General features: G+C 31.3%; 1 protein-coding gene across 1 annotated transcript; it reads right to left on the minus strand.

Annotated features, from left to right (window-relative positions):
* Window positions 1-2,344: 2,344 nt before the first annotated feature.
* LOC111715632 (uncharacterized) lies at window positions 2,345-17,969 on the minus strand. Its single transcript, XM_023490981.1, has 12 exons — window positions 17,790-17,969; window positions 16,818-17,164; window positions 16,270-16,445; window positions 15,772-15,870; window positions 15,238-15,350; window positions 14,148-14,199; window positions 8,788-9,073; window positions 6,963-7,385; window positions 5,642-6,356; window positions 5,290-5,558; window positions 4,682-4,893; window positions 2,345-3,958 (listed from the first exon to the last, which is right to left on the minus strand). Exons 1-12 carry the CDS (start codon window positions 17,819-17,821, stop codon window positions 3,731-3,733), a joined length of 2,952 nt encoding a protein of 983 aa, XP_023346749.1. The 5' UTR covers window positions 17,822-17,969; the 3' UTR covers window positions 2,345-3,730.
* Between the last annotated feature and the right edge of the window lie 271 nt (window positions 17,970-18,240).

Here is an 18,240-nt window from a genome sequence, read left to right on the forward strand (position 1 = left end):
TGCCAGTACACCAGGTAAGTGCCGGCTTTTCTGGACCAAATAGGAGGGGACTTGGTGCTTTATTGTCCCAACCCGACTTCTTGCCCTACTTGGTCGCTAGGCCAAGCTAACGGAAAATGACTTTGTACTAGTACTGGCAGGATTTCCTCCCACCTATTCTGCCTGACCGAAAGATAATGCTGTTTTAGTTGAGGGTGCTAGTAATATCTGAGTGATACGTACTAAAGAATACAACAGCGTCTTATCTGGATTGATAGCGATTGAGTATTATAGAGATCTAGTATTGTCTGAGTGATATGTACTAAAGGATACAGATAGAGTTGTATCCGGATTGATATTGACTAGTGTATTATTGTAGAACCTGCAGTTCAAGAAGAGTAATTTGTTTCCTCGTTTAGCGACAACGAGAGTGGAACCTTGAGTTCAAGATTGAGTTGTATCTTGTTAAACAGATACCTGAGAATAAGGAAGGTTATACCTGGATTGATACGGGTTTGATAAACCTTCTGGAGTAGGGCATTTACTACACTGCACGGCGACATATATATTATATATATTTCATTTGGAATCTTGCATCCTTCATTCACAAGATATTCATGTGTGTTATGTATCTTTTATCCCTGTAAAGTACCATATAATTTGTATCATACTGTATTCTGTTCCATAGATCTGTACTATGTCCCACCAAATAGATTCTAGTACAATAGATGACAACGTAGAATGCACTCTCAGTACAACTGTATTTTGACGTCACAAGTGTTAATTCAGTTTTTGTGTCAGAAAACATTATTAATAATAGTGATGATTTCAGAGTAAAGTGCCTATCTAACATTAAAATAAGTGCCATTAAATGTATTCTTTATTTTCTGTTTTTACACTTTTTATTTAAACTTGGAAAACATGTCAACTAATGTGAGAAAATCTCGTTTTCCTAGTTATTTTTGACACTTGTATCGTCGTGTATAATTGGTTCATTTCTCTGTCGCCACTTATTTTACTTGATAATTCATTTGTGTACCACTGGCTCAAGTGTCCAGCGTTGGCCGTGAAACTTTAAAAATACTTCGCAAAATAAGTTTAGAAATCTCGAATTTTGAAAAAATCAAATGTTTTAACCCTACGTCACCTCCCGGGTACCCATGGGTTTCCTAAAAAATTTCACCCAATTTGTTCAAGCCGTTTGACCAGCCAGCGAAGAGCTTTATTATGTACATTTATCATAGATCTGTCACCATAGCTTCAACTTTCTGATAGCTTCCAATCCAGCCAGGTGTTTAATTTAATCATCCAATCAGAGACAAAAGGCGCAGCATTTTGTACCATTAACAAATATCACCCTATAGGTATTTTGTGTTTTTATCCCTATATTCATATTCTGTATCCTGTATCCTATAATGTAATTGTATGTACTCGATCTAATATCTATATGATTATTACTTTAAACCCAAAATAATATGTTAAATGTATCGGAATACTGGTTAATAACACTGTATTAAATACATGATTATCTTCAGATTTAAACAATCAATATCATACACAGAGAAACAGGTAGAAAAATAGTAGCTAGACAGATATCTTTGCCGATCGATAGGCAAACGTTCAGAACGATAGATAGAAAGATAGATATATAGATAGGTAGATATAGAGAGATAAACAGAAATAGAAAAAGAAATAGATAGAGATTGAAAGCGATAAATAGAGATAGATAGAGAGATATAAATAGAAATAGAGATAAATAGATAGAAATATAGATAGATAGATAGATAGATAGATAGATAGATAGATAGATAGATGTAAAGATAGATAGATAAATATCTACACTTGGCGGCGAAAAATAGCAATTATGATTTTTATAAATATAAAGTTTTTGAGAACAATTTTAAAAGACAATTCAGCGAAAAATGTTTTATTTTTTTCGGAGTAATTTCATATTTCTATTTACTGATCCACCAAATAAAGAAACATCACATCTGTGTTTACAAAAAAAGTGAATTGCGTAGTTTAAACAAACACAGAGCTATTCAGAACTGCTATGCTGAATATATATGCTCTGTTTTGATACAAAAGTACTTTTTTTGTAAAAAGAAGATATGAAAGGTTATACTTTCTAATACTGAAATAAAACATCACAATTATCACTAAAAATAATATAATAATCTATTCTATAATTTCAAATAAATCGCAATTAATAATTTGTTTGGAAGAATAAAAGGAAGAAAATTATTTTCGAAAAAAGGTTTAAAGAGATTGTCAACTACATTTAATATGACCCTGTGATTAAAATGTTTTATTTTCAAGATATTTTTCTTTCATAACTTTGTAAATTTGCCAATGAAAATAAGAAAATCCAGGAAATTCTTATTTGTTTTGATCTCAAAATGTTCCAAAAAAAATTTTTTGTAATTTTTTCAATATTAAATGTACTATTAACAAGGGGGCCGGGTTCTAATCACCTTTCGTGTTGTTTTAACGATTTCATTTTGTTTGCCAAAGTAGTTGCAAATCGCGATTATCATTTTCCGAATGGAAAAATAAAATATTTAGAAATTTGTGTTGCAGCTAATAAAGTGTATGGACGGATTTCGTAAATATTTAAATTTTCTTTAACACATTAATTTTCGTTGACAATATTTTAAAGTTTGCGTCTCAATATGTGTACACTGTTTACACTGCACGGTGTACACATGCACTGTACAGTGTACACTGTTTACACTGCACGGTGTTTACATGCACTGTTATAGTGTACACTGTTTACACTGCACGGTGTTTACATGCACTGTACAGTGTACATTGTTTACACTGCACAGTGTATACATGCACTGTACAGTGTATACTGTTTACACTGCACGGTGTATACACTGTACATTGTTTAAATTAAAACAAGAACTAATACATAATATGTTGTAAACTAGCACACAATGCATCGTCAATAAATCAGAATTTTCTTACCATCTTTCTAAAATTTGTCGTTTAAAACTGAAACTTTTTTAAAGAAACTGTAAGTGTAGTTTAAAGTGATCCTCCATGCATAGATGATAATAACAAATTTACAACGATACCCTTGAAACCTTAATCGGATCAAAAATATAAAATAAACCGTCGTTTTTAAAACTCGAACAACGTGTTTAATTCTTAAAATTTAACCATTGTTTCTTATAAACAAGGAATGCGCAAGTCACTTTCGAAAAGAACCCGCAAATTGAAATAAAAATAAAAAAATAAAACCAGGAAATCTTATTTAAATATAAGATCAGATAAACTTTTTAAGGGTACCTTCGAAAACAGGCATTGTCATCTTTACATAGAGGGTCACTTGAAATGACGCTTACAGTCCTTTTAAAAAGTGGGTTCAGTAATAAACCCACATGAGAAAACATGCAGGTAGCAATTTAGTCTTTTAAAGAAAATTGTATTTTACGTATTTTCATAATTTTGACCTTTTGTTTGATAGGGAGGTTTTCTGCATTTTAGAATAAGATAAAAAACAATAAAGAAAAGTGGGATTTAAAAAGATAATTCTATCTTTAAAAACTTACACGAGAAGACTTTTGTTAGGATTTATTTTCATCTCTCCAACCTCGTAATTAATTTTGATAATTAAAGGATTTATAGCTTACAAACAAGTAATTGTAAAATTGAATTGTAACACTCAGATTACATAAAAACTAAAGTATCACAAATATGAATTAAAAACTTCCTTAATTTACAATTGCAATAAATTTCAAATAAGTTACAAATCAAAATCCATCATGGTCTCAAAATCTAATGTTGACTCAAAAAGTGGAAGATTAAAATTATCCATACTTGGACCAATGGGAGTACTTCCCGAGATATGAGTCAGCTGATTGATGGATTTCAGCTGCTGCAGATTCGCGGATTTGTTCCAACCAGGAGAGTACAGTGGAAGGTCAAGGCACCCAGTCAAAATATCGTTATCTGAGATGTCGTCATCCATTTCCTAAAAGAAAGAAATTAGGCAATTTTTTGCAATTGTAGACATTTTGTTGGAAGGTATTAGAAAGAAAACGAATTGCTACTTGTTGCTTGGCACAATTAACTATAAATAATTATAATTTAAAAAGGCAGTTTCACTTTCTTCACTTCCTTCACTGTATGTAAACAAACTGTCCCCCTATATACTTTCTAAAAACTGGTTTTTTTCTTTTAAAGGCAGCCTAAAACATACTTTCAAATGACCTTACTACCGTAAACCTGAACTTTTCTGTCCTTGTTAAGCAGCGTACTTCATGCAATATCATGAGGACTGTATATAAACACATGCTGAACTTCCTTATAGAGAAATAAATTATACCAAAAGGAAGTTAAACTGCCTTAATAAATCAGAAAAAACTTAAAAAGAAGTTTTTTAGAACGAAACAATACTAACGTGCCAGGCCCTGTAAATTCAGGGTTACCCAAAAAGAATGAGACTTCAGAGAGGATTGTACAGAATTTATACTGTGTGTTTCCTTATATTCACGATTCCCTGCAACTGTAAACTTGTTTGTTTCTTTGCCAAATCATTAATAAAAGGCCTTTAAATTACTATATCTGAAGCAGAAAAAAACAGATTTAACCTTGGCATCGTCACATTTTAAGAGTTTTCGGTCTTCTTTACAGTCTCATTCTTTGTGGGTAACCCTGTATTAAAATCTCACACGAAGAATAGAGTAGAATATACCTGGAATGGAGTTGATGGCGTAGGAGATAATGGAGTAGAGCTATATGTAGAGCAAGGAGTACTAGGGGATGGTATGTCTGCTGCTGACGGAGTGTATGGATTGGAAGGATAAGAGGAAGGACTAGGTAATACAGGGGGAGAAGTTTGATTAGTACTTAGAGAAGATTCATCACAACTCAGATTTAATGGAGAACCAGCTTTTACTTCTTTTTCTAAAATAATCAAACAATATAAATACATATATACACACACATATATATAATATATATATATAAACTGGAAATAAAGGAGACAATACGATGTCTATGTGACAAAGTCATTGAAGCTACGAAATTTATATTAACAATTGAAAAGGATTGCAACGTCAAAAAAAATTTTAATTAAAAAAACTTTACTATGAATTAAAAATAGCTCAAAAATACCCTCACGATCGTAGGACAAATTTTTTTTTTTGCTATCAACTTCCAATTGCAGGAAAAAAATAGATTAAATTAGCTTTGAACCTTTCTCTTGGATAAAAATATCCTTAGGTCGGTTTTAGTGAATACCAATGTGTAGTTAAACTGGTTATTTCTAGATCAATCCGACTCTATATAATGTAAACTTACCTATAATATGATATGGTAGAGGAGTAAGACAGGATAAAATAGTCTGGATATTTTTCAAAATATACTGAGATGGAATACTGGATAAGGTTACTGTGGCTTTAGGAGAATCATTATTCTCAGGACGGATATACAAATCCAGGTGGGGAATAGAGCTGGTTGATTCTTCACCAACTTCCTCACCGGGACGAAAAATTGATTCTGCTGAAATGTTATTTTCAAGTTGAGTATTCTGAGATTCTTCTATACTGTTCATTTCTTGCTTCACACATCTAAAATTAGCATTTTTAAAATTAATGAAAATTCAAATTTCACAGATTTATTCTTAAAAACCTTACATTTTGATTTCATTTACCTGGAAAATTCATGTTGCTCTACTGAGCCGGGATCATTTACTGACTGCATCTGCTCTTCTGAATTAAACAGCTGATAGTCTGAGGTTAGCTGCTCTGCTTGCATCAGCTGATCCACTGGCGTCAGTTGATTTTCTGACAACAGCTGATCTGCAGACATCAGCTGATCAGAGGTTACCAGCAGGGACAGTTGGCCATCTTGAACTGTACAACTTGAAGGGTTAAATGGCAATATATTGGCATGACTCTCTGTTTGGTCTGATGTTTGAGATGATCTAAGTTCTTGGAATTCGTTTGAGTCTTCCTTATTAACAATGTTGGTCAGACTGTAATGTAGATTTTTGTCATTAAACAGAACCTGATTAGTTATAGGTTGGGTACTGCTAGTCAGTTTTGGAGTACAATATACTTGTACTGAATTCACCGGGCAGTTGGAATCCACATTAATCAATTGATTTGTTTCTTCGGACGCCGGTAAGTTTAACATCTGGACGGAACATGTTGATTGTTGTGATCTAACGGTATTGGTTAAACAAAAGGATTGACCTGAGTTGACTGACTGGGTTGAAGAGGAAGGAAGGGAGTATGTTGCTGATGTTAAAAGCTCACTGGAACTTCTTGAATTCACGGAAGGAATTGGTGCAGAGAAGAAAGGATACAGGTTGATGCCATTTTTAATATCAGCAGGACTAAGGGGGCTCTGTAGATCTGTCAGCTCTAGAAAAAGTACTTTAGTTAAAAGGGGAAAGTATAAAGAACATTTATGATTAAATTTGTTGTCTTTTTCAAAAGCTAATGTTTACCTTTTTGATATTAAAGGGAGTGTTTGCGAAAAATGAAAGGGGGTATAGGCTTACGGCAAAAAATAATCGCTTTTAATCACTACTAATCTTACTTCTATTTGTTGGGTCTATAAGGAGAAAATTGTTAAAAACGACTTATACTGAAGAACGTAGCGTCAATACAATAGTTCTGTTTTTACAATTTTATGGCTGCAACGTTAACAATTTTTTTGGCGCTTTATGCCGTTAATAATGTAATAGATCGTTAACGACTGAAGCTATTAATGATTGTTAAAAATTTTTTGTTAACATTTTTTATGATATGGAGATCATTATCTAACGTTAATTATCGTTTCGTTCTTACCTTTAAAATTAATGGCTACCTTAAATTTTTCTTTACTGTTTGAACTAACTGTTAATGAAATGACTAGGAAAAGTTGTAACATGCCCAGCCCTATATATATATATATATATATATGTTAGCCATAGGACTGGGCATGTTACCTTTAGTTTAATATTAAAAGTACTTATCGATCCTTACCGTCATAATTCTTAATATTTGGTGAACAACTGTTTCCAGAATTTGGAAACTCCCGTTTCATTGTCTCTAGTCCCAAGAAGAAAGAATGCTTTGTTTCCCTTTCATCCTCGTCAAAGCTATCCTGTCCCTGTTGAGAATAAAATGCTGGACCAGGGTTTATAAAACACCTTTGGGGTTTAGTCTCTTCATTGTTGTTGTTATTGTTGTTGATAAAAGATGAAAAATATTGCGTTGGCTGACTCAGATTTGAATTGTGCTGTGCAGCTAAAATACTTCTGAATGGATTTGGATAATCTAGGTTGGAAGGGTCTCTCATACTCTTGGAATTGGTTCTGATGATGTGGGTTATATTCCTGAACCGGGATGGATTCTCTTCTGATGGTAGATCATAGGTTAAACTTATTGTATTACCGCTAGCGGTGGCTGAAATATTCATAAGTTAAACTAATTGTGTTTTTGGCTGAAAATTGGCTGGAAAATACTTAACGGTTAAACTGATTGTGTTAACGCGAGTTGTGGCCGAAAAACTTATTGATTTTAAAAAAGAGGCTTAATGACATTTCTAATTACAAAAATTACGATTTTTCTTATAAAATAAAAATTAATTAAAGGGATTGTTATGGTAAAATGAAAGGGGGTATAAGGCTAAAGTCTAGAAATTGTAGGAGCTGATCGCAATCAATATTAGTTCTATCTTATGTCCCATTCTCGAGAAATTGATATAAAACTGTGTCCAAGTTATTTAAAAATTAAAGTTTAAATAGATCATAGTAAGCAAATACGGAACTAATCGGAAACTATTATAACCCCGAGGTGCCTAGATATTTTAGGCACGCTTCTTAGAAGTTATAATTTTTCTTATTTTAGGCTTTCTTTAAAATAAAACGATGTATTTTTGACGACCATTTCTTTGGCCACTAGGTGTCTCTACCAAGTAAAATACCTGAAATATGGAGCTGATAGAACTAATATTGGTTGCGATCAACTACTAAAATTTCTAGGCTTTAGCCTATACCCCCTTTAATTTTACTTTAAGCATCTCTTTAAATAAACAAAATTATTGTTGTCAGTAATAATCAATATCAAAATAATAAAAGGTAAATAGTTGTGTTCAATTCTTTGAATACTGCCAATTAGTATAATTGGTAGACAATGTTAACTAATATGTCGACTAATATTGGTTTTTATATATATTGAAAATATTTAATATTGCACATTGTGGAGTAGACCTTACTAAACAGCTGATTGAGTTGAGCTTGTATTTTCCTGTTATAAGGGACTAGTTTTTAGAAATGGAATTTCGAGATCACAGGAAGTTAATTTTTGTTGATTATTAAAAATTAAAACTTTGTTTACGCTAAATGTAACTTTGTTATATATAAAATCATAATAACAAAAATCATAAAATTAACACATTAAGATATCTAGAAAACCAACTGGAAGCAAAAAACTTGAATATTTAAAAATAAGATGAATGAGATACGCAGCATAATAAATAAAATCACAAACCAGCCATTGCATTTCCAAAACAAAACTTATTCGAATTATAAAGATCAAGTACAAATTAGTAATCTCTTGTAGAGTGCAGGCATCTCCGATTTACAATGATACCCTTAAAGTATGTCTAATCAAGAATGCATGCGTTATCATGCACCATCTTCTCTCTAATTTTTTTTTTTTAATTATCAGGACTAAACTTTATTAAGGTAGAGCGGTGACAAGATGTAGGTTTATGGGTACAGTTGCTAATCGGGCATGCCACTCTATAATAGGAGGGCTACTTGAAATTCCGACTACAGTCCCTTTAATCTAATTGTTTATCTACCTGATATTGGCATGATAGGTCCATGGAAGACTCTATCCCTGCTGGATTGAACCACCTTGTCTTGATAGAAGTTCATTTTTACTTTATTCTTTGCAAACTTTCTCTTTGTGAACGGAGGTTTCACATTTTTCTGGGTCGGAGGGGTCGGGAGAACCTCCGGAGGCTTGGTATACTTTGTGTATTGAGGATCTATCTGCCAATATCCGCCTTTACCTGCCTTCTCCTCCGGTCCCTTGGGAACCTTGATGAAGAACTTGTTCAAGGAAAGGTTGTGGCGGATGGAGTTCTAAAATATTCATATTTTATATTATATTTATCACAATTATTCAATCGATATTATGGTCCTGAGATAATTGAAAAGAAAAACACTTCATAGATTAGGTTTTCCACAAAATGGCTATATTGTTTTGCGCAAAATTTGCGTATTTTTTTGCGCAAATTCTTTTGTTACAAACTTTTGCGCATCAAGCGCAATGGGATTTGTGCGTTTTTGCACAATTTTTTTTGCGTAATTTGCGCAAAACCGGAAGTATTGCCCAAAACGTAAAATTTTATGCATAACATGTTGCAAATTAACCAAAATTGACATTTTCAGCACAGAATTAAACAACAAAAGGTTTATTCAAATATGTACATACAAATAAATTATGATTATACTGATCTTAAGTCTCAATTGGTTACTTGTAATTACCAAAATTAATAACTTATAAATTTTAAAGGGAAAGTTAAACATTTTTATAGATGTCTGAATCTTTGTTTGGTTTTAAACTTTGATATGTCAAATTTTGTGAAACGTGCACATCTTGATTTGCAATGTGCTATCATGCATCAGAAATAGAGTTTTAGGCAAGTAATGAGTTCTTTTTTGGGCATTACAATCATATGCAAAAGAGTACAATCTCATAGATAACTAATTTATGCCATTTACACTTTTATTCAACCTGTTAATCAGAATTTGTTCCAAAAAAATTGCGCAAAACAAAATAACGCAAAAGCGGAATGCGCAATTTTGCTCGAAATGAAGTTTGCGAATGATTGCGCAAAGTGATATTTTTTCGCGAAAAAATGTAGCGCAACGAAAGCAAAAATTTGCGCTTTCTTTCGCAAAAATTGCGCAAAAGTTTTGCGAATGGAAACCCTATCATAGGGCATTTCATAGACAGGATGCTTCATTGAATTTTATAGAAGAACATTTCACATTTCACATAGACAGAACGTTTCATAGTCATGACATTTTACAGACATGTCATTTCATAGACATGAAAATTCATAGACTTGACATTTTATAGACATGACATTTTATCTATAGTAAATTTCAAAGACAGGAAGTAGATATTACATTTAACAGATAGGACATTTCATAGATAGGACGTTTCTTGGATTGGACATTTAATAGTCAAGACGTTTTAAAAATAGAACAGACGATAATTAAAATACATGTATTTGATCCCTGCTTTGCGCGCAAGGGTTATGAGTGGTTAGAATTGAAAAAAATGTACCGTAAAATAATTAGCTTTTTCTAAATTCACGAAAAAAAAATCGATTAAAAAGCAACAATTGAGAGTTGAAATTGAAGATGAGCCTATAGCATTAGAAATTTGAATGACAATCTTGTACCTGCATCCAATCGATCAAAAGTTATTCAAGTTCTTTATTTTTAATAATTTATATATGTGAACATTATGATTAAGGGTAGGAAGGGGAAGGGAGACAATATCATAATATGTAATAATGTAAGGGAACATTTAAGTCAGAACGAAAATAACAAACATGAGAAAGAAAGAATAAGGAAAATTATTTGACGCAGATAAGCTTTTATATATAAAAGTGTTTGATAATTAAGGTAAACACATTTTTTCTTTTCTGAAAAATTAACAATTATCAAATTATCTTTTTTCTTAAAAATGTACTATTTTTTTGCATCCTTGGTATTCACTTTTCATATTTTTAAAGAGAAAAAATGTCTGAGAACATATATAAGACAATTTAGCGTAAATAGATTTTTGGATAGATAGACAGACAGATATATTCTATAGATATATATATATAGATAGATATATTATATAGATATATATAGATAGATAAATATATATGTAGATAGATAGACAGATAGATAGACAGATAGATATATATATATATAGAGATAGACAGATATATTAATAGATAGATAGATATATTATATAGATAGATAGATAGATAGATAGATAGATATAGATAGATATGTAGATAGATATATATAGATAGATATATGGAAAGAAAGAAAGAAAGAAGGAATGAACATATGAATAATTAATAACCTAAGGTTTAACCTCAACGCTTTGGTCAATACTTGAATCATTATTTCATTAATTATTCAGATATAAACTTGACATGGTAAAATAAAATGAAGACTAGACTTATTTTTGGAAAAATATGATAAGTAAACATAAATAAGATAAAAATAATAACAAAACTGGGGTCAGTGAGTTGCCGCTGCAAAGGAATTGAGTTTAAGTCACAAACTCTTATTTTACAATACCTACATCTTTGCAACATGATGATGTGAACCTTATATGTTTCAAACTTAGATTATTTGATCAACAAAAATGTATAGTTTGAACTATCTAAGGTCTACAACGGTTGCAAAGATATAGGGATTAGAAAACCAGGGTTTATGCAATCAAAGACTTAATTCCTTTAGGCCGGATCGGTTCAGCTGTTTATTGAAACAGAATGACAGACTGACAGACAAACAAAGTGCTTATAGAAAAGAGGTTTAATGCAAGGCAAGATTATTAAGTGGTAAGGCCTTGCGACCAGTAATTCCTCTAGTTTTTATTTCACAGCCAAGAACGATAAAAGAACCCCAGTTTTGGCTGCAAATAGATTTAAAATTTTAAAACCTATTTTTCTGTATTTGGATATTTCGAAGAAGGCTTAAAGTTTAAAACTAAAGCTAAAAAATATAGAAACTTTTCTTTAAAGTTATTTTTTCACTTATAAAGAGTAAAAATACTGAATGCAGATTTTGTTTCGTATTCACCCTACTTTTTTTTCGCGAACACTCCCTTTTATGATAGAAGTACTATTTAATTGACCTCTCTGTTGTTTAGAGGGGGAAAGTTGTGATTATTGAATATTAAAGTAAGACATTATTATTTATTAATATAGTTCTCGTTAATTCTAATTCATCAAAAATTTCCTTTTCTTTTTTAATTTACACACGCACGTGTAATTTAAAAGAAAGTGACCGGTAGAAACTACTTTTATCTTAAAGTTAATAAAGATTGTAAAGACGTCAGAATTTTCCAGGAAAGGATACGAAAGTATATTTTTAAATCATTTTTCTAGTTTTTTTAAAAATTATTTTACCGCCTTTTGATCAACATTACCGACCTATGATTCTCCCAACAGAGAGAACGGCTAAGTTGCTTATCATCCCTTGGAACATTTATGTAAAATAACCACATGTTCTGCTATTCGAGAAAAAATTCGCGCATTTTCATTTTAAAGACGATCAAATGGTGTACAACAATTTTTTTGGGAAATTCAATATTTTACTTTACTACGGGTTCCCTCGACCAATTTTGTCTACAAAATATCCCTGATTGCGCTCTGAATGTTTTGTAAGCAAAAATGTTCTTGGGAATTAATTATTAACTTTGACCAATTTTTTCTCGTTTTTTTTTTCAGGCTCCATGGACCATGAGAAGCTGAGTAATTATAATGTTTCAAGTTTGTACGTTTTTTTTGCAATGACAAGACAAAAAATATGAACAAATTTCAAATTATCTGATTCGATCTGTCTATCTTATGTCAAAGAATGAGTTTTGTACAATCTTTAAAAAAGCATAAAATTTCATGAAGATGATAAACGTCTCAGATTCTGATGGAGCCTTTTAAAAGTTCAAGGAAACTTAAGTTTTAAGGAAACAATAAAAACACATGGCTACCTCAGACATGAAGGGTTCTAAAATTTCCTGTTCTGGTGAATATTGGATTCGTATTGACTTTTATATAAGTTTACATTGAAACTATTTGATTAGCACATTTTGAGTTTCGGCGCCATGAATAATGAAATATAAACATTCCTTAAATTTATAAATGTAAGAATTTTCTACACGCATTTATTAGGATTTAGCTCATCAAGCAAACATCTAAAATTTTAAATTATATTTTTAGTCATATTTTTTTTCTTACTAAAGAAAATCTACACATTGTTTAGTGTTTTCAGGTTTTATAGCTTTAAAACTAGTTTTTAATTTTTGATACCATGGCTGTCGACACAGCTAATCTGTCTGTAACGACTGAACCGAACGACCCAAAGATTAACAAAAGTTGAAAAGTCTTAATTTACATTGAAACTAGGACCCCGTGATCTTAAGATTTTAAGCTTTCACGCAGAATTTGATGACAATGTTCCCACTTACGTGTTGAAAACTAAAGCTAAAACAAATGCTATAAAATATAGATGGTATGATTGCAACAAAAAGTATAATTATTAGTTAGACTCAGTTTTAAAAATTGTTGCAACTTTTCATATGTAGCAGTCTTGATCTTTGATCTTGAGAGAATTGTTATTTCATAACTCTGAACACATTCAATGATTATATTTTTTAAGTAGCTAATCTCTTCTAACTAAATATATAACGATAAAATAACATATTTTTTGGAAGAAAAACATCAAAATAATTGATCAAAATTATTTAGAAATATTTTGATTCATTAAAGTTGTTTCTAATATTTTTCGAGCTATTGCGTGGTTGAGAGGGAGAAAGCAAATCCGCCTACAGATTTTTTTCCGAGCCACATTAAGGGTTTGAGAGCCACATATTTAACGTCCTTCTGATAAACTTTCTGCTTTAAGGATTGACAAAAGTATGAGTTCCGAGTCCGGCGCACCTTTGCGCGCTGTTTCGCGGATTTGGCACAACCTTTTTGTGGTTGCTTAAAATCCAACCGTGGTATAGATTGAAACCTTACATGCTTTACATTTCTCTTCTATTTTTGAAGAGGAATCAAGGAGAAGATTTTTTAAAATTCCAATTAAAGTCCAATAACTCTGCTTTTAATAATTGGACGTTGACAAAAGTCGTAAGAGTAATTAGTCGTAACAATAATTTTCCATTATTTTGTCTAGTTTTGAAAATTCCCAAAAGGCCCTTTAAAATATAATTTTTACCAAAATAAGAGCATATTTGTTTTCACCAAACTTTCACTAACATTTATTTACCAAAATATTTTTAAAAAATCACAAATTGTTACCTAAATATTCTTATTAATGAATCTTAGATTTTTTTCTCTAAAATATCATCAATAAACATGTTAACCAAAATATCTTAAAACGTTTTTTACCAAAATAACTTTAAAAAAATATTTACCTGCCAACCAGGACTGCTATTTTGGTAATAGGCAAAGGTTTCCCGAATCCAACTAAAGCATATTCATTTTAATATTCAAGAAAATAAAAAATAAAAAATAGTTTTCAACTTTGAACATGAAAAGCAGAAATGCATCAACCTGCAAATTTTAAAATGTCTATTCGTCAGATTCTGTAATTAATCTTGGTTGTTTAAATTATAAAAATAATGACAGCAAAAAGTAAAAAATTATTATAATGGAACTTGGTTTAAATAATAGCTGAATATTCGAACAATTTTAAAATAAAATAGTTTTTGATTAAAATGTTACTTTCACATTACACTGACGTGTTATACTTTTCTTACATCTAATCTAAGAAATAATTAGAACGAAAATCTTTAGCCCACTCAGTTGTGAAAATTACGGCTCAACTATTTTGACCGAATTTGAAGAGTCGCCAGATCCAGAGTAACCAACGATAATAGAATATATATTAGAGGGGAATTTACTAGAAAAAAGTGTAAAACGGCCATTTTGTTGTACTGTTTCCATACTGCAGGTGTACTTCACATATTTGTGCTATATAACCTTTTGGGCCCTGGAACATCATTTTATAGAAAATCTAAAATTAATATTAAAAGAAAACAAAATTATGAAATAGGCTGGTTTTATAATTGACCAATTATCATTTCACATAGACTCTATGCCTTTCACTTTACAAACGATGATTTACCCTTATAACTTTAAATAAAATGATGTTTTTTATTCACCTAATTCATTATAAAGTTTATTTAACATCTTTAAAAAATTCGAAATTGAAATGAATAGTCTAGGGAACATACTATATTAATGTACTCTACTGCATATAATTTGTGAACATTTACATGATTTGTACACTTTGAACTCCCTTTCAGGCTGAAATGACTGACAAAATTCTTACCGAGGGATTGGCTAAATTCTCTTTGAGAGTAACCCTTAGGTTTAATTTACTATTTGTTGCCCAGGGTTTAAAAGCAAAGTTATGGTTTACAAATTCTAATTATTTTTTGTTTCAGACTGAGCGTTTTTCCTTTTCTTATTAAGAGGCGTTGAGTACCCTGAATTTAGAACCTGTAAATCTCCGCGAGGGTCATCTTTCTCTCAGGTGAGTTTATCATGGCTAGGCAGATCAGGGCTGCGTAGGAGTAGGGGGGCTTTCTCAGAACCTCCGTGTTCAAATCGTACTGGGAAATATATTCATGAAAATTATTATCATTTTGGAATTATCTTTGATTTGGTGGAAAAAATATTAAATCTTTTTCCAGGAATCCATTTTGGTAAAAAGCATTATAAATGATGATGATGCCAGGATTTGAGTTTTTGTAAAAACATGTTTTTGGACGCAATATATGTTATTTTTTATGTCGTAAATTCTTAAATTAAATATTATGTTCTTAAGTCTGAAGTGAAAATCTGATTTTGAGACAGAGAGTGAAAATTTAAAAATAAATGTTAAACATGTTCGTGAAGAAATCATCTTTAATGTTTTCAGATAAGGACAAGATTTAGCCCATATATAAGCAAAAATATTCGGAATTGGCAGAAATTACGCAAAATCAAATTTCCCGCAACTTTTACATGAAAATGTTAGTGAGCTGCTGCAACCTGTTTAAGAATTTGGAAGTGTTGGCAAAGCTTCCAAATAGAAGTTTTATGCTGGATTTGGAATTTCTTCTTTAGAAGATCGCAAACTAGTTGGTCAGTCTACAACAAAGATAATGATACAGGGTGTCCCAATAAAAATTAGAAAAGAATAACGATTTTGAGATCGTCTTTTTTAAAATGTTTTTTGATTTTGATATTTGTAACACCAACAAAATAAGATGTATTTTGAAATCAGTTATTTCACTGCTAATTCTTAACAATGACGATCTCGAATTCTTCACGCAATCCCTATGTTTTTCGGGACACCCTTTTGAAATTAAATAAAAATTCTAATAGCCTTCAAGTTGTATTTTCATGATTTAGTTTTGACTTTTAAATTTGCGTAAAATTTATTTATTTTCAAATAGAAATGTCTTTTTTTCAATTGTACAAAAAATATAAGTCTATAAAAATCTTTTATGTTTTCGACATCCCAGCTCCCAGCCATCTTAGACAAACCTGATCTTTTTCAGTCTCATGATTCTCTGCAGGTTCCAGATCAAGATCAAGATCAAGATTAAGATCAAGATCAAGATCAGATTCAGTTTTAATCTTGCTTACTGCATCGAAATTACCAAGGTTGATTGCAGGGTTTTGAGTTCTAGCATCAACACTAGTTGTATTGAACAGGACACCTAGAGTTAACAACTATTTAGAATCTAGCATCAACACTTGTTGTATTGAACAGGACACCTAGAGTTAACAACTATTTAGAATCTAGCATCAACACTTGTTGTATTGAACAGGACACCTANTAGTTCTATACTTCCATGTAATTAACTTCTCTCCTTAGTTCTGTACTTCCAAGTAATCAACTTCTCTCCTTAGTTCTATACTTCCATGTAATTAACTTCTCTCCTTAGTTCTATACTTCCATGTAATCAACTTCTCTCATTAGTTCTATACTTCCATGTAATCAACTTCTCTCATTAGTTCTATACTTCCATGTAATCAACTTCTCTCCTTAGTTCTATACTTCCATGTAATTAACTTTGAATATTTCTTGCCTGAAGTAAGGTTGCTCTGATCTGATTTACTAATGGAAGAATTTAATCTGACTGATTCACAGTTTAGGAAACTGGAAACTGGGTTTATTTCGGAGCTAATGAAACCTTCAGTAGTTTTGGGGGACCTAGAGCAGGCTTGTTGGTTGGGATGGTTGATTTGGTTGGATTGATTGGAATGGTTGGATTGGTTTGAATGGTTGGATTGGTTTGAATGGTTGGATTGGTCTGAATGGTTGGATTGCAGGTTTGAATGGTTGGATTGGTTGGGTTGGTTAGGTTGGAAACTAGTTCTTAAATTAGAACTGGTTTCCGCTGGGAGCAGATTTAGATTGTGCAGCCAGGATAAACTAGAATAAAATTTTTTTTTTTTTTAAATTTGTGTTTTTTTAGATTTAAAGTAATATAATATTTCCCACTTTTATTAGACAAATGCATTTTGTGAATGCAGCATATTATCAAACATATTTTAAGGTGCTATTTACATATTCTGTAGCTCCATAATGTTTAAATGGAATAAATGCCCCTTAAACTTAGGGTTTCAAACGAACCAAATCTTTCGTCATTTCCCCATTTTGGTGGAGACCTTAGATAACGAGTTCAACTACAAAGCTAGGCTTCATCCCAATCAAAAGTTTTGCCCTATTGAGAAATCTGGAGATATACAAATGTACTACGGTTGCCCGTGCTCAAAAACGCAATAAATATTTATACTTTGGTTGTCTATTTATTGTTCTGTTTGCTTCTAACTGATAAACATCAAAACAGAATTGTACCGATCAGGCCCAAATTTTGATTTTTGTAAAAATTTTAGAATCCACGAAAAAATTATAAATCCGCAAATTTTTATATTTTAGTTTATCGAAAAGAAAATGCTAAAAGAATTAAAATTTAAAATAGAAGACGGTGTGAAGCGCCCAAAAAGCCTATTATTACAAAAAAATGTTATTTAAATTTTTATAAAAAATGTTGTACCTTGTCAATTCTTCCTCGTCGGAGCTGTCCATTATGCTGTACAAGCCGTGTACAGTTGTCTTTACTGTACTGCAGTGCTGTACTGTACTGCACTTCAAACAGCTTTATCAGAGCTCTGAAGCTTTTATAAAATAAAATGTAAGTTATACTTCATATTCATCTGAAAAATTGGCTTTTATAGAAAAATCCATTAAACATTCACGTTTATTACTAATTTTTTGCATTTTTGATAAACACTTTTTTATCAAATCTTTGAAGTGTAAAATTCAAGTAAAACAATGCTTAATCATGTGTATTGATAATTGAACAAATAAAATGACATTTTTGTGATGAAAACGGAAACTTTTACGAATGCAAAAATAAAAACAAATTCAGACAAAAATTAAAGAAGTTTAAAGACATGAGCTTATCTTAATAATGCACACATAGGTATGTCGTACACGTTCTTCAG

The sequence above is a fragment of the Eurytemora carolleeae genome, unplaced genomic scaffold, assembly GCF_000591075.1.
Source record: "Eurytemora carolleeae unplaced genomic scaffold, Eaff_2.0 scaffold1827, whole genome shotgun sequence".
NCBI classification, from domain to species: Eukaryota; Metazoa; Arthropoda; class Copepoda; order Calanoida; family Temoridae; genus Eurytemora; species Eurytemora carolleeae.

What these genes read in the sequence shown, in the direction of transcription:
- LOC111715632 (XM_023490981.1), bottom strand. Translation starts at nt 17,821, where the DNA reads ATGGACAGCTCCGACGAGGAAGAATTGACAAG. An exon ending in TCAGAGCAACCTTACTTCAG is followed by an intron (nt 16,446 to 16,817) that starts GCAAGAAATATT and finishes TGTTAACTCTAG; the next exon opens with GTGTCCTGTTCAATACAACT. An exon ending in ATGAGACTGAAAAAGATCAG is followed by an intron (nt 15,871 to 16,269) that starts GTTTGTCTAAGA and finishes TCTTTGTTGTAG; the next exon opens with ACTGACCAACTAGTTTGCGA.